The 21,927-nt window shown below is 48.9% G+C and overlaps 1 protein-coding gene across 1 annotated transcript in view; it reads left to right on the forward strand.

Annotated features, from left to right (window-relative positions):
* The window catches only part of KIAA1755, a 29,832-nt gene extending 8,180 nt beyond the window's left edge, over positions 1-21,652 (forward strand). Inside the window, exons 2-14 of the mRNA XM_083618374.1 lie at positions 61-258; positions 2,135-3,407; positions 5,412-5,591; positions 6,249-6,372; positions 8,907-9,000; positions 10,094-10,180; positions 12,956-13,072; positions 14,270-14,368; positions 15,630-15,778; positions 16,399-16,537; positions 17,686-17,811; positions 18,882-19,073; positions 19,308-21,652. Of these exons, the coding sequence (XP_083474500.1) occupies positions 61-258; positions 2,135-3,407; positions 5,412-5,591; positions 6,249-6,372; positions 8,907-9,000; positions 10,094-10,180; positions 12,956-13,072; positions 14,270-14,368; positions 15,630-15,778; positions 16,399-16,537; positions 17,686-17,811; positions 18,882-19,073; positions 19,308-20,240 (3,711 nt within the window). The 3' untranslated portion in view covers positions 20,241-21,652. The remainder of the gene's footprint in view (positions 1-60; positions 259-2,134; positions 3,408-5,411; positions 5,592-6,248; positions 6,373-8,906; positions 9,001-10,093; positions 10,181-12,955; positions 13,073-14,269; positions 14,369-15,629; positions 15,779-16,398; positions 16,538-17,685; positions 17,812-18,881; positions 19,074-19,307) is intronic.
* Positions 21,653-21,927: the final 275 nt, after the last annotated feature.

Consider the following 21,927-nt stretch of genomic DNA (forward strand, 5'->3'; position numbering starts at 1 on the left):
TGTGTATATGTAATTGATTGTGAACTGCTCTGACTGCCTGCTGTCCCCCTTCCCTTAAAGGACCCCCAATCCCTGGATGTTGCCGTGCAGAACACGCTCTCGGGCCTCTACCCCCCGTTTGACATCACGGCCCCCACTGTGCTCAGCCAGCTCTTCCGCGTCCTGGAGGCCAAATACCACAGCGACGGGCTGTGCTGCCTGTTGGACTTCCTCATCCCTTCCAAACGCCTTCTGGAGCACGTGCGGCAGGCGGCCTGCGTAAGTGCAAGAGGAAATGCCCGGGCTTTGGGTAGCTGCCCTTTAGAGCATCCTTCCCCAACCTGGTGCCCTCCAGGGGTCTTGGACTGCAACTGCCATCAGTCTCTGCCATGGGGGCTACAGTCTTAGAATTACAGAGGTGGAAGGGACCCCACGGGTCATCTAGTCCAACCCCTGGCAATCCACCACCGTCCATTCCTCGGTCAAAGAGCTCTTAAACTCAGAAGGTTCTTCCTAATGTCGAGTCAGAATCTCCTTCCTTGTCATTTGAAGCCACTGGTTCTGAAGCACCAGAAAACAAGCTTGCTCCATCTTCCTTTTTTAAAAAAAAATACAAAATTATCTATACTTTTCAAATTTATACATTTCATTCATTTCACAATCATTTTAACATTTCAGGGTTTGACTTCCTTCCCCCTCTTTCTGCGGTTGTTAATATCTTCAGCATATCCAAATTCATTTAAATTGCTACTTTAATTATCTTAAAGTATAATTTAATTATCTTAAATTAAATTATCATTTAATTTAATTATCTACTTTAAATATAAACTCTTATGGAGCTGCAGGTTATTACAATAATCCTGCCAAAGTTTGTATCTGCTTGCAATTTATCTGTAAATATTCAATAAACCATTTCCATTCTTTTATAAAAAGTTTGTTATCTTGATATCTTATTCAAGCTTGCTCCATCTTCCCTGGGACCCAGACAGCCCTTATGAAATTTGAAGGTGGCGATCATGTTGCCTCTCAGCCTCCTCCTTTCCACTAAAGTCCAAAACATCCATAAGGCACCAGGTTAGAATGGGAAGGGACCCCTCAAGTCCATCTAGTCCAACCCCCTTCAAATGCAGTAATCTCCATTAAAGCATGCATGACAGATGGAGGTTGGTTGCATTAGAGACAGCGCAGAGAGGACCACATCCTCCCATCATGATCTTGTCTAATGCAGGCCCATGGAATAGTAATAATAATAATAATAATAATAATAATTTCTTATTTATACCCCACCCATCTGGCTGGGTTTCCCCAGCCGCTCTGTGCGGCTTCCAACACAATATTAAAATACAATAGCCTATTAAACATTAAAAGCTTCCCTAAACAGGGCTGCCTTCAGATGTCTTCTAAAAGTCTGGTAGTTTTTCTTCTCTTTGACATCTGGTGGGAGGGTGTTCCACAGGGCGGGCGCCACCACCGAGAAGGCCCTCTGCTTGGTTCCCTGTAACTTGGCTTCTCCCAATGAGGGAACCGCCAGAAGGCCCTCAGCGCTGGACCTCAGTGTCCGGGCAGAACGATGGGGGTGGAGACGCTCCTTCAGGTATCCTGGACCAAGGCCGTTTAGGGCTTTAAAGGTCAGCACCAACACTTTGAATTGTGCTCGGAAACATACTGGGAGCCAATGTATACTGGACTGAGGCTGAGAAAGCAAGGAAAAGTTGCATCCCATAATTATAAATATATATCCTTTATTAGGCATAGCAAACCACACATTATCAAACAGACGCTGCATACAAATTGTGCAAAATATGAGCTCAACCTAACAAGGTTTGTCCCAGTCAGATCTTTAACTCCAGAGTAAATCAATTTGCATAAATAATACAATACAACATTACCACATCGCCAATCAATTAAGAACCACTAAATCTCTTTATAATGGCCCAGTCTTTCTACATGGACAGCACTCAAAAATTCAGCCACTATTAAAGTAATTTGATCATTCCTGTCCGAGAGCTGGTCCTGAACCGTTGGTAGCATAGAATTGAGCCTATTGAGTTGTAAGGCCTCTAATAATTGTCTTCTGGCATAAATGCCAAAATCACAAGAAAAGAAAATATAATTATATTCTCCTTCTCTCCCCCTTTGTCTTGCTTGTCTGCAGGCTCCTTACTCCGGCTGCGTCTTCCTCCACGAAGGGTGGCCCCTGTGCCTTCGCGAGAAAGTGGTTGTCCACCTCGGACCGCTCAACCCCCTCCTTCTTCGCCCGGGGGACTTCTACCTGCAAGCGGAGCCCTGTGGGGAGCAGTCGGCCTGCCTGGTGGTCAAGTGCCTCTCCAGGGACCTCACCACCGTGGAGAAGATCTCCGTCCCTGAAGCCTCCTGCTCCTTGCTGTTCACCAAAGAGTGGCTGGAGGAGGTCAACCGAGACCTGGACCGGCCAACGCTCCACACCTGCCTGGTGGCCACGGGGAATGGGATCGTCCCCCTCCCGTGGAATAAAATAGCCGTCCCGGATTTTGTCGGAGTGCCCAAAACGGAAGGTTTGGTGGAGCAAGAGTCCTCAACCCACCTAGCAAATCTGCGTCCGGACTGTAGTCCTGACTCAGGGAGCTTGCAGTCCTCTCCGGTTAAGTATCCTGGCCTCATCAAAGTTGCAGAAGGAACCTGGAAGAAATCTGCTCCATTTGCTTTGCCGAGTCTGTGCGACATCATCGGCGACAACCTGGAAGGCGAATACGTGAATCTCCTGGGGTTTTCCGAAGAAGGGAAGCAGGATAATTCTCTTCCGGTCAAGGCAACAGGGTCAGCCAGTGGGGAGCAGCTGCACAGAGATGCAGCGTCACCCAAGGTGGAGAAGGACCTCCTTTTGGTGAATGGGGACGACGGGGAGATGGCCGGGGGCTGGAGCTGTGGGAAGGGGCAAAACTCAGAGGAAGGGCCCTGCACGCCTTGTCTGAGGCGGCGACTGGGCCAAGACGCCAAGGTCCATGAGCCAAGGTGCAGGTACCGCGAGTCGTACATGGCGGCCCTCAAGAACCCGGTCAGCTTCAGCTCGGGGTTGATGGCAGCTATTTTGGAAGAGATGGATACGTCGAAGCAGGCCTCCTCTTTTGCCTCAGAAAGCACAGACGTGCGGCCTCTGGAAGGATCAGGCCAGGGGGCTCCCCAAATCCTCTCCGAGCAGCCAAACAAGACTGAGAAAGCAGAGGACGACTTTTCCAAGCCAGGCCACTCCAGATTCCCAAAGCCTCTGGCCGACTGTCCCGCTGCCAGCAATAAATTCTCATTCCTGAAAGGCCACCGTCAGCTGGGCTCCTCGGCGGGTGGACTGCCAGGGGCGGAGAAGGCCGGGAAGGGCCAGGAGGGGCACCGGAAAAGGACATCGGCTGTTTGTTCTCCCCGCACGGCCAGAGCAAAGGCGGCAGCTGGGAAAGGTGAGAGCTGAAATAAAGGGAAGGGTTGGGAGGAAGCCACACAAAAACATGCTCAGAGGCCTGCGGGGGGACAGACACACTGAAGTCTGCATGGTGCGCTGGCATCGCGGGCTCAAGGTTATGTGCAAAAGGTTGCAGCATTGGGGGCTTTTCTGCCTGGAGAAAAGGACAACGACACAGTTATGCACAGCTTGGAGAAAGGGGACGGAGGAAAGTTTTTCTCCTTCTTCCATAAGCCTGGTACTGGTGGGCATCCACTGGAGGGCTGGAAGAAGATTCAGGATGCAGCCCGCCAATCTGACTGGGTTCCCCCAGCCGCTCTGGGAGGCTTTCAACAAATTAAAACACAATATGAACAGACTGCCTTCCTGTTCAAATGGTTGTTATTATTATTATTATTTCGTTATCTATACCCCATCCATCTAGCTGGGTTTCCTCAGCCACTCTGGACAGCTTACAACAACATTTTTTTTAAAAATCAATCCCTTAAAACTTCCCTAAACAGGGCTGCCTTCAGATGTCTTCTAAAAGTCTGGTAGTTGTTTTTCTCTTTGACATCTGGTGGGAGGGCGTTCCACAGGGCGGGCGCCACCACCGAGAAGGCCCTCTGTCTGGTTCCCTGTAGCTTTGCTTCTTGCAATGAGGGAACCGCCAGTGCTGGACCTCAGTGGCCGGGCAGAACGATAGAGGTGGAGACGCTCCTTCAGGTATACTGGATTGAGGCCGTTTAGGGCTTTAAAGGTCAGCACCAACACTTTGAATTGTGCCTGGAAATGTACTGGGAGCCAATGTAGGTCTTTCAGGACCAGTGGTATATGGTCTCAGCAGCCACTCCCAGTCACCAGTCTAGCTGCCGCATTCTGGATTAGTCGTAGTTTCCAGTTCACCTTCAAAGGTAGCCCCACATAGAGCGCATTGCAGTAGTCCAAGTGGGAGATAACCAGAGCATGCACCACTCTGGCCAGACAGTCTGCGGGCAGGTAAGGTCTCATCCTGCGTACCAGATGGAGCTGATAAACAGCTGCCCTGGACACAGAATGGACCTGCGCCTCCATGGACAGCTGTGAGTCCAAACTGACTCGCAGGCTGTGCACCTGGTCTTTTAGGGGCACAGTTACCCCGTTCAGGACCAGGGAATCCTCCACACCTGCTCACCTCCTGTCCCCCAAAGACAGTACTTCTGTCTTGTCAGGATTCAACCCTAATCTGTTAGCCGCCATCCATCCTCCAACAGCCTCCAGGCACTCACACAGGACCTTCACCGCCTTCACTGGTTCTGATTTAAAGGAGAGGTAGAGCTGGGTGTCATCTGCATACTGATGAACACCCAGCCCAAACCCCCGATGATCCCCTTAAAAGAGGATCAAACAAATTCATGAAGGAGGAGAGGGCTATTGATTGCTCTTCTCTGCTTCCACAGCTGGAGGCAGCGATGCTTCTGAATGCACAACAGCCCTCTCCCCAGCCCTCTCTCTTACAGCAGCTGGGATTCAGGAGCACTGCTGCCTCCGACTGCGGACTAGACGGGCCTTTGGTCTGATCCAATATATGTCTCTCCCCTGATTTGCCTACGAGACACCTCCTCTCTGCATTTTTCCTTCTCTGAAGGGTAGGACTCGAACTAATGGCTTCAGGTTACAAGAAAGGAGATTCCGAGTAAACATTCGGAAAAAACTTTCTGACAGTAAGAGCTGCTGGACAGTGGAACAGACTGCCACTAGAAGTGGTGGACTCTCCTTCCTTGGAGGTTTTTAAGCAGAGGTTGGATGTTCATGTCATGGATGCCTGAAGCTGAGATTCCTGCATCGCAGGGGGTTGGACTAGATGACCCTTAGATCCCTTCCCAGTCTAAGATTCTCTGATTTCAGGGCACACTGTGACCTGATTTGTGGGGTCTTCTTGGGTGGTCCTGATTTGTGATGGGTGTGTATCAACATAGATCATGGCGTTTGGGGACAACCCATCTGTGCTACTCTCTAACTTTCACATCTTTCTCCTGGCCAGGTGACGTTGTGCTTTCAGAACTTCCAGCTCCCAAGAACGTGGAGAGTGCCGCCATTGCTACGTCCCCTGCAGATGTCCTGCTCAGAGAATCGCCTCCTCCGGGATCTGGCCCACAGGATCTGGCCCAGTGGGAGATGCTCAGTCCTGAGCTTTTATCTTCTGGGATTGTATGTCTGCCAGGTACTGCAATAGTGCTGCAATAGTGCCGTCACCGTCTTCGCACGCAGCTGACCTCTTGCACAGCTCTCATTTGTACCAAAGACTGCAATGGGCCACTTTAAAAACATCTCAGGGTGATCTGGGCTTTGGGGGAACCACAGCTCACTGTATGCTGCAGTAGACTAATGCACCCCCCTTCAGGAAACTGTTCCATTGGTCTGGAAAGCCTAGTACCTGAGAATTTTCTGGTGGCTCCTGCCCTGAGGTTGCAACCTTTCTAGCTATCCCCAAAGAAAGCGGACCATGATAAATAAATCCACATTTATATTTTTCTTCTATTGACTATAATAATGGGTGCCGCTAGGCCAGGAGGGTTTCGAAAAGCAGGTGTGGGAATGCGAGAGCCAGTGGGGGTTGCAGTGTTGGGAGAGTCCTGGGTTCAAATCGTCCCTCTCAGCCATGAAGCTCACTGGGTTTGACCTTGGGGGCAGCTACTGCCTCTTGGCCTGACCCACCTCACAGGGTTCTTGTGAGGATAAAATGGGGGAGAACCAAGTATACCACCTTGAACACCTTGGAGGAAAAGGTGGGGTATCAATGGACTAAGTCTCTCTCTCTCTCTCTCTCTCTTGGCATCTTATCACATATATGGTCGCACTGACTTTCCTTTGGCTCCAGGAAACGTGGATAAGCTTGGCAGACCCATCGTCCAGATCTGCAGCGGTGGCCCAGCGTGGCAAGCCCCGTGGTGTTCAGCCAGAGAAGTGGCACGCCTTCTCCTCTTCCTTTGCACCATGTCTAGGTCAGTCCCCCTCCTTCAGCGGCCGGCCAGCCGCCTGGGACTCCCTTGTCAGTTCCTGTGATGGTCAATGAGAACGATGCTCAGGTCTCTATCCTGCAGTCGTAGACAAATAACATCATAGAAGCGTCACGTTGGAAGGAGCCCCCAGGCTCACCTGCTCTGGTTGTCAGATACGATTGAAGGCATGAGGGCATGGATGCAGATGTGAGTGGTTTGGCGGCGAGTGTTGCTCAGTTGGTGGTTGGGCATCAGGGCCAAACCCTGGGTAAAAGTAAAGGGACCCCTGACCATTAGGTCCAGTCATGGCTGACTCTGGGGTTGCGGCGCTCATCTCGCTTTACTGGCTGAGGGAGCCGGCGTACAGCTTCCGAGTCATGTGGCCAGCAGGACTAAGCCGCTTCTGGCGAACCAGAGCAGCGCACAGAAATGCCGTTTACCTTCCCGCTGGAGCGGTACCTATTTATCTACTTGCACTTTGACGTGCTTTTGAACTGCTAGGTTGGCAGGAGCAGGGACCGAGCAACGGGAGCTCACCCCTTCACGGGGATTCGAACCGCCGACCTTCTGATCGGCAAGTCCTAGGCTCTGTGGTTTAACCCACAGAGCCACCCATGTCCCAAACTCTGGGTATCCCATGATCAAAGGGATCTGGGGCGGGGGGGCAGAGCCGAAGGCATTCCCCCAGACGGCGGTCCCTGCAGGGGTCACCCTATTTTATGTAAGTCTCAGGAACCCCCGCCTGGATCGACCTACGCTTCACTTCCGATGGGCGGGCTGGATGTATTTAGATTGCCCCCTGCACAAGCCAAACCTCTTTCATCTGTATTCAATAGTTACGGCCCGTTTTGACCCCAAAAACCAGCCTCATTGGTCTCTTATTTATATGGGTTGGGGCAGTTGGATTTGATTTAAATCAAATTGATTTAAATCAAATCAAGTCTTACTGACTAGTGATTTAAATCACTAGTCAGTAAGACTTGATTTAAATCATTTTTCTTTTACAGAAAGACTCATTCTTGCTGGTATCATCTTAATATTGGCAACAAGAGAAAGGGGTTTTTTTTGGAATAATAAAGTTTTTTTTGCAGTTATATCAAAAATTACTGATTTGGTTATATTGTTAGAAATACATAGACAGATAATTATAAAATTATTGTGAGGTTTAATAAGTCAACTGTTTATATTTGGACAACTTTTCTGCTGTACTTTATTAGGAGAAAAATAATGATTTCCTTAATAACAATTTAAACAATTTAACTAAAACAATAACATTATAGCATATGTATCCATGTTTGTTAACTGATGTGGATAAACAATTTTTTAAGTAAAAAAAACCCTTAGACTCAAACTTATGAGTTTAGCACACGTGAAAATCTTAAAATAAATCCTTCTTTCCTGATGAATAGCCTTTGGACAATAATGTAACTTAAATAGAAAACTATCTTTAGAAAGATTTTTCCTCCAAAAGCATTTTATTTTAAAAATCCAATTTAAATAATAATAAAAAATCGTTGATTTTTATCTACCCTGGGTTGGGGTATGGGGAGCCTGGTGCCTGGTCCCGCAACTCTCTGGCAATGCAGGGATTGCAAGGGCCGCCTCAGAGAGAGCCCCTGGCCCTCCAGATTTCAACCATAGAATTGTAGAGTTGCCCACCGCAGGCCCAGGGCCGAATTTAGGTTTGATGCGGCCCTCAGCTCCTGAAGGTAATGGGGCCCTTTATATGTCCAGCTGTCCTTTGTCAACAAGAAATTGTCACTGTATCTAAAGCCATTTGCGCATAACAAAATAGGTATTTTATCGAAGTAATTGTTGAACTGAAATACAGTATATTAATAGTGAAATAATTATTAAGCTCTAACTTAAAATGATTTTTATTCATAACAAACTTAATAATGCAAACACATTGGCATTTGGCAATAGCAAAAGTTCCATTAGAAATACAGTTTACAATCATAATCTTGTTTCTAGAAACTTGCTATAACATGAAATAATAATGGGTGTAAATATATGATGCAAACTACTAATAATTATAAATAGCAGAATGTAGGCACCTTATATATAGAAAGGAGCAAACCAGTGATCTTTTAGGGAGCAGGCTAGCAGGCAGGGCCCATTATTTACATCCTAGGAGCCTACACAACACAAAACACTGTTCCTGTAGGTAGGTTTTGTTTTATTGGTTTTTTATCTTATATTTTAGAAATGTACATCCAGTTGTTTTTTTCCTTTAATTTTTTGGGGCCCCCAAGAGAGTGGGGCCCTAAGCTAGAGCTTGTTGAGCTTATATGTAAATCCAGCACTGCGCAGGCCGCAAAATAGAGGGGGGGGGGTCTGGCCCACTCCATGAAAAAAAATTGGGGGGGGGATGACCCCCTTAGCTCCCCCTCCATAGCGCCAGAATGTGCAACCATGTCTATCCTCCTGCAGCATCTCATGCAAGGACTCAGACTTGTCTTTGAGTTTGCTTCTCCCACCATGGAGTACAAACCATCCTTTCATCCAGTTTGTCTGCATCTCTTTCCATTCTGCAGGAAGCAGTCGAAGGACACGGGACTGGCGCTTGTCATCGATGCCAGAAAGGAGATGCCCCCGCCCGCCCTCTCTGCCGCCCTCGGATCCGTCCAGGTAATCTCAGGTGGGTGGGAAAAATCACCAGGGGGGTGTTGTTTGCAGGGAGCAGGTGGCTTTTTCCAGAGAGGTTTTGTCACCCTAAGTCACAAACTGCAAGGAACGGCTTCTCGCGGCCCTCATGTGGTGAAACAGAGGTACAGCAGATATTTTCAAAAATACAGTGGTACCTCGGGTTACATACGCTTCAGGTTACATATGCTTCAGGTTACAGATTCCGCTAACCCAGAAATAGTACCTCGGGTTAAGATCTTTGCTTCAGGATAAGAACAGAAATCGTGCAGCAGCGGCGCGGCAGCAGCGGGAGGCCCCATTAGCTAAAGTGGTGCTTCAGGTTAAGAACAGTTTCAGGTTAAGAACAGACCTCCAGAACGAATTAAGTACTTAACCTGAGGTACCACTGTACATGTATTTATATCCTGCCTTTCCCCCCAGACTGGGACTCAAGGCATCTTACACAAATTAAAACAGCACAAATAAAATGGAAAAAAGCTAAAAACAGACGAAGGATGATTGTTAAAAAGTAATTAAATGGCTAGAATTAAAATAATATAAAAACAGATCTGTTAAGTACAGATAATACAAGCATAACTTTCATGGGATGAGACCTGGGACTGAGTTTCTTCTTCCCTCTGCGAAGGATAATCCTTTTGAAGCCTCTTTCATGATGAGCAATTTCTATAAAACCAGAATGTAAATAATGCTTGTCTTCCTTCTCCCACACACAAACTATAGGCAAACCTAATTTTATTTTGGTTTTATTTATCACATTTATACCCCAGCTTTTCCTCCAAAGAGCTGAGTGTGGCCTACAGGGTTCTCTTCCTCCTCATTTAACCCCACAACAACCCTGGGAGGTAGGCTGAGCTCCCTGGCTGAGCTGGGATTTGAACTCTGGTCTCTCCCAAGTCCCAGCCCAGCTCTCTAACCACTGTGCCGCCCTGCCTCTAGAGAAACCAGGGACCGTATTCTGTGGGGATAACCAATAAAGGGCCGAACCAAGGTGACTGGGAAACCCGGTTTGGAAAGTCAGCGAAAGGGAGGCTGGTGTTTGGTGAAATTTCATCCTGGATTCCCATTTCCCTTGCAGAAGACCCTGCCTGGCTCCATCCACGCTGTTTTCCTGCTGGCAGAGAAGGAGGCAGCCTCACATTTGGAGAAGCTACCTGGCGTGCAGGTGAGTCCCAGAGCATCGTGTTATTTTGATGCTGAAATATAATCAGAGTCAAATGTGAATTTCATGCTCTTTTTTCAGCTCCTTGTAGCAATGAATGAAACTTTCCCCAAAACGTCTAGCTATATATACATTATTTACACAATAGGCCCCGTGTGATTGGCTAATTCCGGGCTGCTCCTGTAGGCCAATCAGGTTGCGGATTCACCTCCTCCAGAAGCCTGATTGGCTTCTCCTGCAGGCCAATCAGGTCGCTGATTCACTTCACCTGGAGCTGGATTGGGTGGCTCCTGCAGACCAATCAGACTACTGCATTCTGGATCCTATCATTCTAGGATTCAGCTCAGTACATAACAGATGTGCTCTCATCTCTCCTCCATCCCCCACTGCTAACATCATTTCTCCCACAAGAGCGATGGACCTGATCTCCTGGTTTGCTCATTCTGCTTTCTCAGCTCTCCCCTCACACTTTCATGCAGTCAGCCTCATTCGCAGCCTGTTGTAAGTGAAAGAAATCAAGAAATCAAGCGAAAGAAATCAACAGGTGCGGCTTCCCCCATCTGCTGCAAAACACTTGACCTGTTGAACTTCTGCCCATCCAAGACTTTGCTGAGTGCACTCCGAGGTCCGTGTAGCCTGGCGTTTTGTCAGGCCCCTAAGGAACCAGATGCAGCCTATGCCTTAAATATTGACTTGTTTCCCAGGCTGTAAGCATCCTATCAACGCTTGTGCAATGGGACGTCCCCATGGCACCCCATTTCCCCCCACCCTGAATCCGTCCAGTCTGTGCCCTCCATTCCGCTCCTGCCCTCTTCCCTCTCCCAGCCCAGATAATGACTCCGATTCTGCTTTGCCCTAATGAGTTCCCGCAGCAAATCCATCTCTCTCTCCCAATTATAGCTCTGCAGGCCAAACTTGGGCATTCAGATAATAATTCAGCCCTGGGAGGGTTTCGCTGCTCTTTTATGAATGCTGCTTGGTTTAATTAATGGAATGGGAAATCTCAATGAGCCTGATAAACGGCCTCTGCTGCCAGTGATTAAAATACCCTCGGCTCCCTGTGTGTGTCTAGAAAGGACTCCAGGCAGGCTCCCCTTTCCAGCTTGGCACGACGATGGATGGCGGGGGCCCCTCTCTGCTACCTCCCCACCTCCCAGACTCTCACCTGTTTCACGCTAACTAGACTGCACAGGCTTTGCCAACCTGCTGGGAATAATGGAAATCCCTTTTTAACACGGCACATCGTTAAACTGTGGAACTCACTCCCACTGGAGGCAGCCATGGCCAACAACCGGGAGGCCTTGAAAGGAGGATTAGACAAATTTGTGGTGGAGAGGGCTACCAATGGCTACTAGCCAGAAGGGCTGTGCTTTGCGCATGCAGGGCTCTCCTCATGTGCTTTGGGGCCCTCCAGATGTTTTTGAACCACAACTCCCATCAACCCCTGCTCACTGTGGCTGGTGGGAGTTGTAGTAAAAACATCTGGAGGGCGTCAGGTTGGTGAAGACTGAACTGGACCTAAAATGGGCTGGGGGAGGAAATGAGCCGAGTATAAACACTGAAAATCTTGATTTTACACCAGCCCTCTCCTCCTCCAATTTTTATACTGCTGGGCCTTTTACTATTGTGCCTAAAAATATATGTTGTTGTTATTTTTAAAAATATTTTATTAGCAATTTCAGCATAACATAATACCAAAACATATCATATTCATTATTCATTATTCCCCCCCTTTCCCCCCACCCCCATCAAACCCTCCCCCCTGAGACTTCCCTCAGCTCCTCTCTCTGATTTCTCAGCACATATTATTCACTGCATGTTATAAAATTGTACATATCCTTACGTTATCTATCTATCTATCATATTATCAACCAATATGTTTGTGTATGTTTATTCAAACCCTGCCAAGGAGTCCAGTTCGTTTTGTTGTCTTGTTAGATAATTTGCAAAAAGCTCCCATTCTTCCTTAAAGTCACAGTTGTCCTTGTTCCACAGTTTGTATGTCAATTTAGCCAGTTCTGCATAACTCATCAATTTTTCTTGCCGCTGTTCTTTCGTTGGGATTTCCCCATTCTTCCATCCTTGTGCTAATTGTTGTTGTTTTTAAAACAACTCTGCTCAGTCTTTTAAAAATGTGTATTTTATATATCGTATTTTTCGCTCTATAGGACGCACCTTTTCCCCTTCAAAAATTAAGCAGAAATGTGTGTGAGTCCTATGGAGCGAATGCAGGCTCCTTGGCTTCAGAGAAAGCAACGCGAAGCCTCCAAAGCGCAGAAGGAGCGCTCCCTCCGCGCTCCGGAGGCTTCACGTTGCTTTCGCTGAAGCCTGGAGAGCGAGAGGGGTGGGTGCACACCAACCCCTCTCGCTCTCCAGGCTTCAGGGATAGCCGCCTGAAGCCTTCGGAGTGCAGTGCAAGTTCCCACTGAGCTCCGGAGGCTTCAGGTTCCTTTTGCTGAAGCCGGGAGAGCAAGACTCTCCTGGCTTCAGCAGAGACGGAGAGCTGCGCAGCGCCCCTTTAGCGAAGTGGGAGGAGGGGCTCCGTTTCTCCTGCCGCTTCGCTGAAGGGGCGCTGAGCAGAGAGGGGGAGAATTTTTTCTTCTTCTTGTTCTCCCCCTCTAAAACAAGGTGCGTCCTATGGTCGGGTGCGTCCTATAGAGCGAAAAATACGGCACTTTGCTGTTTTGAAATTTGTGTTAGCTGACTTGGTCTGTTAAACTGGACTCATTTTATAAAGAAATGCTGGGGGATATTGATGCTGTGGTGTCGCCCCTGCAGATGGAGGTGCTGAGCTCCCTGAAGGCCCTGGGGCGGCTCGTCGACAGCAGCCAGCTGACCCCGGCCCTGGAGGGCCACTTTCCCTATTGCCACGGCGAGTGGGTCCAGTACTTCCAGGTACCTATTGTTGCAGTGGATGTTGTTGCCTTCCTCTTCCCCCTTTCTCTGCCTGCTCCTTTTGCATCGCTCAAGACTTCAGGGCTGCTTCTGCAGCTAGCAGGGAAACGCCCCACCATTTAAATATTTGGAACAGTGGGAAAGGCTCTGGTGTCTAGATATTAGGTTCACCGCTTGCTACACCATAAAAGAGAATTTCAAGAAATTTCAAGAAAATGTTATTCAGGTGGTACCATCAAAGCTTGCCAAAATGTATAAACAGAAGTCTAATTTATGTTGGAAAAATGGAAGGAACATTGTTCCATATCTGGTGGAGCTGCCAAAAAAACCAAGACCTACTTGGGAATGATTCATGAAGAACTAAAAAAAAAAAAATGTTGAAAACATCTTTACAAAGGAAACCAGAGGCATATTTATTAGGCTTATTGGGAAAAGATATACCACAGAAGAAAGAAAGGAATTTTCAGCTGCCAGGATAGTATCTGCCAGCAAATGGAAGAGCAAACTAATACCCACAAAAGAAGACTGGCTATACAAACTAAGCCAATTTATAGAAATGGCAAAGCTAACTGCATACATGATAAGACAGGCAAACCAAAAACTCAGATCAGAATGGCAATGCTTTGAAGAATACATGGACAAACACTGTTCAAGAAAGAATATGTTGATATGCTTAGATTAAAGCAGTCAAATAGAAAATATTAATTAGGAATGTCATAATGAGATCAAAATTTAAAATTTAAAAATTGCAATGATAGCATTGAATCTGTAAGATAAGGAGGTCGAGATGTTGTGGAGGGGGGTCAAAGGGTGTGGTGCTGGGAAGATATGGGGAAGGGAAGTATTTATGTGTTTATGTATATAAATAGTAGCCTTATTTTTTTATGTCTTTGTAGGGTGCACTTCTTTTTCTGTATTACTAAAATTTAATTTAAAAATTATTGGGGGGGGGGGGCGGAGAATGCCCATCCTCCAGCCTGCAGGCCTCTGTTGCATCATCAGAGTCGACTGTCAGTCTGCTCAGCTTCTGAGGCGATGGGCACCATCTTGTTCTTTGCTGCGGTCACAAAGCCAGCTTTGACCTCTCTGATCCCACCCTCCTCTATCTCCCTGCCTCAGTTTCCTGCTTCTTGCCCACTTCTAACCACATTATTTGGGGTTATTTTATCTGACCGGCTGCCTGCTTCCTCCCCCTAGAAGATGCACCAGTTTGTGAGCGACCTCAAAAAGGCCTCCGAATTGCTGCAGAACACCACCCAAGAACTGGAAAAGGGGGGCAGACTGGAGACCCTGCAGGTAACACCTCCTTCCCCTGTGTCCGTCCCCCCCCAGACCTCAAGGAAGGGCTTGGTTTTTTACACGTTAGGACCTCAAGAAATGCAGCGCAATGATTTTTCCTTGCACAACGAATCGTTTCCCCTCCCTGCTGAGTGCTTCCGAAATCTGCTCCGGAGTTGAGTTTGGGGGACAGTGCAGGGGGGAGGGAAAAGGGAGAAATTCCCATAACATTAGCACTGACCCTTTTACTAGCACAATAGGGAGAGCCAATGGTGTGATGCGGTCCTTTGCCAGGAGAAACGGACGGTGCTTTCCTCCAGGTGAGAGCTGTGATGGCTCCATTTGTGGTCTGTCCCGAAGGTGAGCTGCCTGTCACACAGAGCTTACAACGGTGTGGAACATAGCTGTCAACCGTCCCTTATTTGGCGGGAAAGTCCCTTATCCCAGCGCCGTGTCCCACTGCTGTCCCTTATTGATGACATCCCTTAAATTTCCCGGGTTTCAAAGGAAGCAGCTCCTCTCCCTCCCTCCCTGCCGGTCAGGGAGGAGGGAGGCTCCAACGGTGTTGCTTGGCTGTGTTGCTCACCCAATAAGGAGTCTAAGAACGACTGGGGGGTGGAGCTTGCATGCCTTGTGCCGATCAAATCAGCCGCGTTGCCTGGGGACTCGCCTTTGCTCAGCGCTTCCCAGCGGAGAGGTGACGGTGGTTTCCCTTGCTGCATCCCCTTTGCCGGGTTGCTGCGCTGTGGGAACCACTGCTTGAGGCTTCGTTTGGCTGCTGGCTGGGCTTTCTGCCTTTGGCTCGGAGGGGCTCAGAAGTTGAACATACCTGTGCTTGGAAAATCCCTTATTTTGTCTGCTGATCCCTTATTTTCAAGGCTGCTGGTCCCTTATTTTCAAATCTGTAAGTTGACAGCTATGGTGTGGAATAATTCCATCAATGCCGTTTTATTTCATTCAGAATAATCTAAGAAGTGCTTGGCCTAGTTCAAGAATCGCCAACCCTTTGGCAGGCTGGCAGGGGCTGATGGGAGATGCAAGCCAGAGGGCACCAGGTTGGCAATGGGTCCCCCCAGTTCATTTCCATTTTGTTCTCAACAGCAGTAAACCAAAAGCTTCTGGGAAATTTACAAAGACAGCTTCTCCCCAGCCCCAATTTGTCTCCAGCATCTAGTATTCCAAGGTAGACTGCCTCTGCCCATGGAGGTTTTCTTGAGCTTTCAGGGCTAACGGCCATTGACAGGCCTGGATGTGGCTAATGTGGGTCATTGTTCCGCAGGAAGTTGAGCATCAAATGGAGAGGCACCAGCTGCTGATGCAGAAGGTCTTGCGCAATGTGCAGCTGGTGAGCTTGCAGAGGGAAGGTGGGGCCACGCTGGCGAAACTGAGGAAGGAGGCGGCCCGGCTCAGCTTCTCCCCCAACGTCCGGTATGAAAGCAAGGGGGGGAGCTCTGGTTTCCTCAAGGTCATCTCTGGGTCTGGGGAGAAAAGTCACCTCCTTGCTACCTGATTCGGGTTACTGCAGTTCCTTTCGCTTCCACATTTTTCCAATCTCAAATTCAATTTCTCCACATTTCCTTTATTTAAAAGTTCTTGTTGAATTTTTTTTAAAAATCACAATTTTTATTAAGTTTTCCATATTTCATTACATTTTCATTACATAAATCCATTTTCACATTACCAAAGATTTCAGCTCAGACCTACAAACATTTTCAAAAGTTTAGAGTTTTCTTTCATCTAAAATATAAATTTGCTGCAGTCCTTTTGAAACAGTTCATCACGCCGATTCCGGATCTTCCCCGTCAGCTTTGCCAACACATATTCAACCATCTTTATCTGCCAATCTTCCAGTGTAGGAAGTTCCTGCTGCTTCCATTTCTGGGCCAGAAGTATTCTTGCGGCCATTGTGGCATACATGAACAAATTTACATCTTTTTTTGAATTTCCTCACCAATTAACCCAGTTCTTGTTGAAATTCTTCAGCGCTTTTGTACAAATTGCACCTCTTTTTTTAAGCACCTTCCCTAATGTGCCCCTCTCTTCGCTAGGAGCAGCATCGGCCGGGCTCTGACCCTCTACAACCTCGTGGAGGAGAAAGTCCACATGCTGGTCACCAAATCCAACGGCTGCCTGGAGCACCTGGAATTTCTGCTGAAGATCCGACAGCTGGAGGCGGAGTTTGGCAAGGTCAGCAAGCACCCCCCGCCCCAGCCAAGTGGTACTCACCCAAGGTTGGCCAACCACGGCTGTGCCTGCCCGACCCAAATGGCTGGGAATGGCCAGCAGTCACAGAGCTTCAGAGTTGGAAGGGGCCCAAAGAATCATTTACCCAACCCCCTGCAAGAGAATACCGTATTTTGCACTCCATAAGACGTACCTAGTTTTTAGAGGGGAAAGCAAGAAGAAGAAAAAATTCTGCACAGAGCGTGTAAGCAGCTCTCACTTTTCTTGCTTTAAAGCAAGCAAAGCCAGAGCCACTTACATGGCTTCTCTCTCACTTTGCTTGCCCATCCCTCCTCCCGCCTTGCTGTAAAGCGTGGTGACGCCGGAGCAAGAAGAGGGGGAGGAGACACCGGAACAGGTGCTTTGCTTGCTTTACAGTGAGGCAGGAGGAGGGATGGGCAAGCAAAGTGAGAGCCGTGCAAAGCGGGACAGAAGCCACATAAGCGGCTCTCGCTTTGCTTGCTCCTGTCCGTCCCTCCTCCCGCCTCGCTGTGAAACCAGCAGAGCAAGAGCCACTGACAGGCTCTGCGCAGCTCTCACTTGCGCAGAGCATGTCAGCACCTCTTGCTCTGCTGGCTTCACAGTGAGTGACGGACGGGAGCCATGGCTCCGGTTGCGGAGGCATCCCTCAGCTCACGACTACAGCGGCATCTGAGGGATCCCTCTGCCATCCAGTGCATTCGCTCCATAAGACACACAGACATTTCCCCTTACTTTTCAGGAGGAGAAAAGTGTGTCTTACGGAGCGAAAAATACGGTATTTGGCAGGATTTGATTCTGCCTTCTGTCGCCTCTGCCGGGATGGTTGAGGGTGGGAGGGTGAAGAGAAGCTCAGGACTGTGAGACCGTTCCACCACCGAACAGCTCTTACTGTCAGAAAGTTCTTCCTTGCGATCAGGGATCAGTTCCTGGCATCTCCCCTGCCTGAACCCCTGGAAAGCGGCTGTCAGTCAGAGCTGACAGCACACAGCCAGGTCGTCTCAAGCGAGTTTTCCTCTGTTCCTAAGATCTGGGCTCCTTGACTGGGGAGTTGGAAATTTTCCCTGAAGGAGGTTCCTTCCAAGAAGCCGCCTCTTGCGTCCCGCTGCTAAAACCTTGGCTTCTTCACACAGCTCAGTTTGTGGTTCGACGAAGAAGGCGAGTCGGCGCTGCGCGAGGCGGGGTCCGCATCAGAGGGCAGCCGGGAGGCGGCCCAAGAGTCCCACCAGCGGTTCAAGGAATTCTTCAAAGAAGCCTCGGTACGTTGGCCGAATCCTCCTGCTGCCTGCTTTGCACCGGAAACGCACACTGGGAAAACGGGGCAAGATCTATGTCAGAAGTGTCAGACTTCCAATATTTTTAAAAAGCATTTATTTATTTTGCTGCAGTTATATTCCACCACTTTCTTCAAGGTGGGTGTCTCCCTCCTCACTTAATCCCCACAAGAACCATGTGAAGTAGGACAGGCAGCGACTGGTCCGAAAGGTCAACCAGTGAGCTTCATGGCCAAGTGGGAATTCGAATCCTGGTCTCTCTGAGGTGCTAGCCCAGCCACTAGCCACTATATCACACTGGCTCTACAATTCCATTTTAGGTGCATTTTATTTTAAAGTTTGATATTTTACTATGTTCTGTATGTGTTGGAAGCCGCCCAGAGTAGCTGGGGCAACACAGCCAGATGGGCGGGGTATAAATAATAAAATTATGTTTATTTTTATTACGTTATTTTAAAAAGAAGAATCACAAAAGGTTTAAGATAATTCTGTCAGCTATTCACTTGCCAACCTTAGAGATATGGGAGGAATGTGAATCAGTTTGCATTTAAAGGGAAACATTCCTAATTCACACTTTCCAAAACGATACGTAAACCAGAAGGCAGCCACCCATTGAAACCTGCACCTCTTTGAATTTTGCAATGCAGTTCTTCACCCAAGTAACGTGCAGAAAATGCAGAAATGATGCATAAACACACGTGTAATAATGAAAATAAGATGCAAAAATGTGAACATAAGAACGTAAAAGGGGCTGTGTATTTTGGTGCAAATTTATCCAAATATGCACCGGTTAATATGCAATTTCTCCTTACATGCACATTTTTGCAGACCATTTTTTCCATTGGAATGCCTCTGCAGTTGGAGGCAGCGATGCTTCTGAATCCCAGTTACTGGAAACTGCAGGAGGGACGAGATCCTGCACTCAGATGCTGCTTGCAGGTTGCCCCTAATGGGCCCCTCATCAGCCACTGTGAGAACAGGAGGTGGGACCAGATGGACCTCATCCAGCACACTCTCCTTATGTTCTTAAAGTCTGTCCTTCCTTCCCCTGCTAGGTCCACTACAACCGGGGTCTGTCTCTGTCCAAGGAGGCCAGCAAGGTCCAGGCGTCCACATTCCCAGAGATGGAGGCCTTTGAGGCAGCGAAAAGGGCTTTCCAGGCCAAGCTGACCATGTTCTACATGGAGATGGAGATGAAAGGTGCTGAGCTGGAGACACTCCTGGACCTCTACAAGTTCTGCGACAAGGTGAATGTCCCAAAAGCTGAAGGACATGATGGAGGGAGGATGGGTGTGTGGGTGTGTGAAGGGGACTGGAACAAGGAAGTGGGAATCTTTAAGGCAGATGGGGCCTTTGACATGGGGCGCATCTGCTACCACCACATCCCTGGTGAGAAATTATAGAAAGGATGAGAAAATGGGCCAGGATGAAGCCCTGGAAGGAGCAAGTAAGAATGGTTGTCCTGTGTTTTTGCCCCCAAGGTCACACAGTTTAACCTGGACTGCCAGCGCCACCAGGCCACTTGGATCTACAGAGAGGAGGAGCCCAAGAGCATCCAAGCCCAGAGAGATATGGAGGATGCCCTCCAGAAGCTCTCCAGGGAGTTCTCCACTGAGACCTTCCAGCAGATGAAGGTGCAGGCCTCCAGTGTGCGCAGCAAGAGGGGTCTAGCCGTATGGAACAAAGCCTTGGAGAGGTGCCAAGAAGCCAGGCAGCTCCTCGAAGATGCCCTTGCCAGGTCCAAGGAGGCTCGGGAAGGAGGTGCAGAAGATTCGGATCCTGTCCCAGCTACCAAACTCTCAGGGAAAGATGTCTGCTTAGATGGAGCATCAACAGAAGCCGAGAAAACAGAGCACAACAGAAGGACCCAAGATGTGGGTGGAACTGGCGTCCATGACAAGGCTTCCCAAGCGGTCCCCTCATGTGGTGGTGGGATGCTGAAGGGTGTGAAGGCCAGCGAAGAGGCCTACCTTGCTTCGTTGGACATTATTCTGGAATGTGGGGGCCCCGAGGCTCAGGCAGACCCAGGCGAAGAAGCCCCCGGAAGCGCCCACGTGACAAGACAGGACTGCCCTCCACCGACCCTCCCCTGTGCCTCTTCCCCCAACACCAAGAAGGTGCCAGCCCCCTACGAGAGCCTCCCTTCCACCAAGCAGCCTGGCCTCTCCATGCCCACGAGAGGCCAACGCAGCAGGAAGAGAGAGGTGGCCCAGTACTTCCAGCTCTCCAGGCACGGGAGTTTTTCCTCCGAAGACGCAGATTCCCAAAGCTCCACTGAGGATGCTCTGAGCTCAAGTGCCACCTTGGCCATGGAATCGTCCAAAGGAGCCTGGACTCAGGAGAAGGCACCGGGGATTCTCTATCTGGAGAATCACAGCACAGGCAGCCAGACGGACGCAACGGCCACCCAGTGAGACCGGGGGACCATCCTGGGTGCTGCCACGCTGGGCCCTCTGCACCCATTATTTTTTTGATGCTGGATACATTCCTGGGTGCTCCACTGCCCCATGTCTCAAAGGGAAAGCCTTTATTGTTGCTGTTTGTTGTTGGACATCGCTAAGAGTTCTTCCTGTTGCTGGTGTGTAGCTCTGTTTGGGCAGGAGGCGACCCACCCCCAAAGCCAGCTATCATTTCCTATTGTGGTTTGCATGGAGCAGATGCGATGGAAGACGGTCGCTTTCAGGGCGGAGAGAGTCTGTCCTGTTCCCATCTCAGTCCACCAGTTCCATTAGGAACCTGGTTAGTAACTGGCTAGCAAATCCTCCCCCTGCCCCGGGCAGGAGGCCACACTTCTGCATGGCAATACAATCCTACTGATGCTGCATGTCCCAAAGCCGTCGTGCATTTGAACCCTCAAGTATCTGAGGGCTCTGTCTTTGCATCCAAAGGGTGAGGGGTCAAGTCCCTGCAGTGACTATCGCTGAGAGTCGCACGGTGGCATTCAGGGTTGATGTTTAATACCTTGGTCCTCTGCAGAAACAGAGAGAGCCGAATGGAAGTTCGTACCTGGAAACATCCACCCTGAAAATATTTCCCCTCCAGCTGATTCAAGAACTGACAGCTGTGCAAATGACTCTGCCCCTGGGACTCAGGAGCTCTCCCCAAATGTTTATTTTTGCCATTGCTATTCAAAGGACCCAAACACCCGTTCTGCAATGCTTCCCCAGACGCCCGTTCAGAGTGAAAATGAGACAGCGCTTGGGCTGGTTTCTGTGCCTCACAGAAATCCAGAGGCTGCAGAAGACCTGATAATAAACTCCTCCTCCTCCTCCTCCTCCTCCTCCTCCTCCTCCTCCTCCTCCTCTCTCTTCTTCTTCTTCTTCTTCTTCTTCTTCTTCTTCTTCTTCTTCTGCTTCTCCCTCCTCCTCCTCCTTCCTCCGCCTCCTCCATCATCTCCATCTCCTAGTGGAAGTAGCTTCAAAACCTGCAGGAACAGAAAAGCAGCCGGGGGAGAGGACCTCATCATCTGCCCTGTGGCCTATTAGCACCCCCACAAAATGTGCCCCCACAAAGCTCCTTTTCTGTTCCCACATCTTCTTCCATGCAGGTAAAGAAATAAGAAACCGGGAGCTTGAGATGGGGAGGGGGGAATATCCATCAGAACCAGAGCAAAGGAGGGGGGAAAATCTCCCTGCCACCCCGGCCCTGCTCCTGATTCCCCCATCATAGCTGCAGGCCGGTTTCTGTGGGCCTGGCTCACCTGGGCATCCCATGCTCACCAAGGTCTCCTTGGAATCACGGATTCAAGTTCATCGATTTTGTTGAATTGATTAAACTGAATACTTATAATTGGATTTTGAATAAATGTGCAATTAACAGTTTTGAATTTTATTGTGTTCTTATCTTCCTTAGTGAGTCGTTCAAACCGCTGTTCTGAATAATGCTTTCTGTAGTGTTGGGTCGGGGGCTGGGGAGAGGCTTATAGAACTGAAGGGGCAGCAGCTCAGAAAGGTTTGGGAACCACTGTCTGAATAAACATTATTGCTTTTGGGGGATTTATCTCCCCTCCTTGATCTTTCAGAGAGCCTGCTTATTCAGCATTCATTCCTGATTTTTTTGAAGAGAGAGTCTAGATGACATTGAGCCAAGCAAATGCTGTCG

This window comes from Podarcis filfolensis (assembly GCF_964270895.1).
Source record: "Podarcis filfolensis genome assembly, chromosome: 6".
NCBI classification, from domain to species: domain Eukaryota; kingdom Metazoa; phylum Chordata; class Lepidosauria; order Squamata; family Lacertidae; genus Podarcis; species Podarcis filfolensis.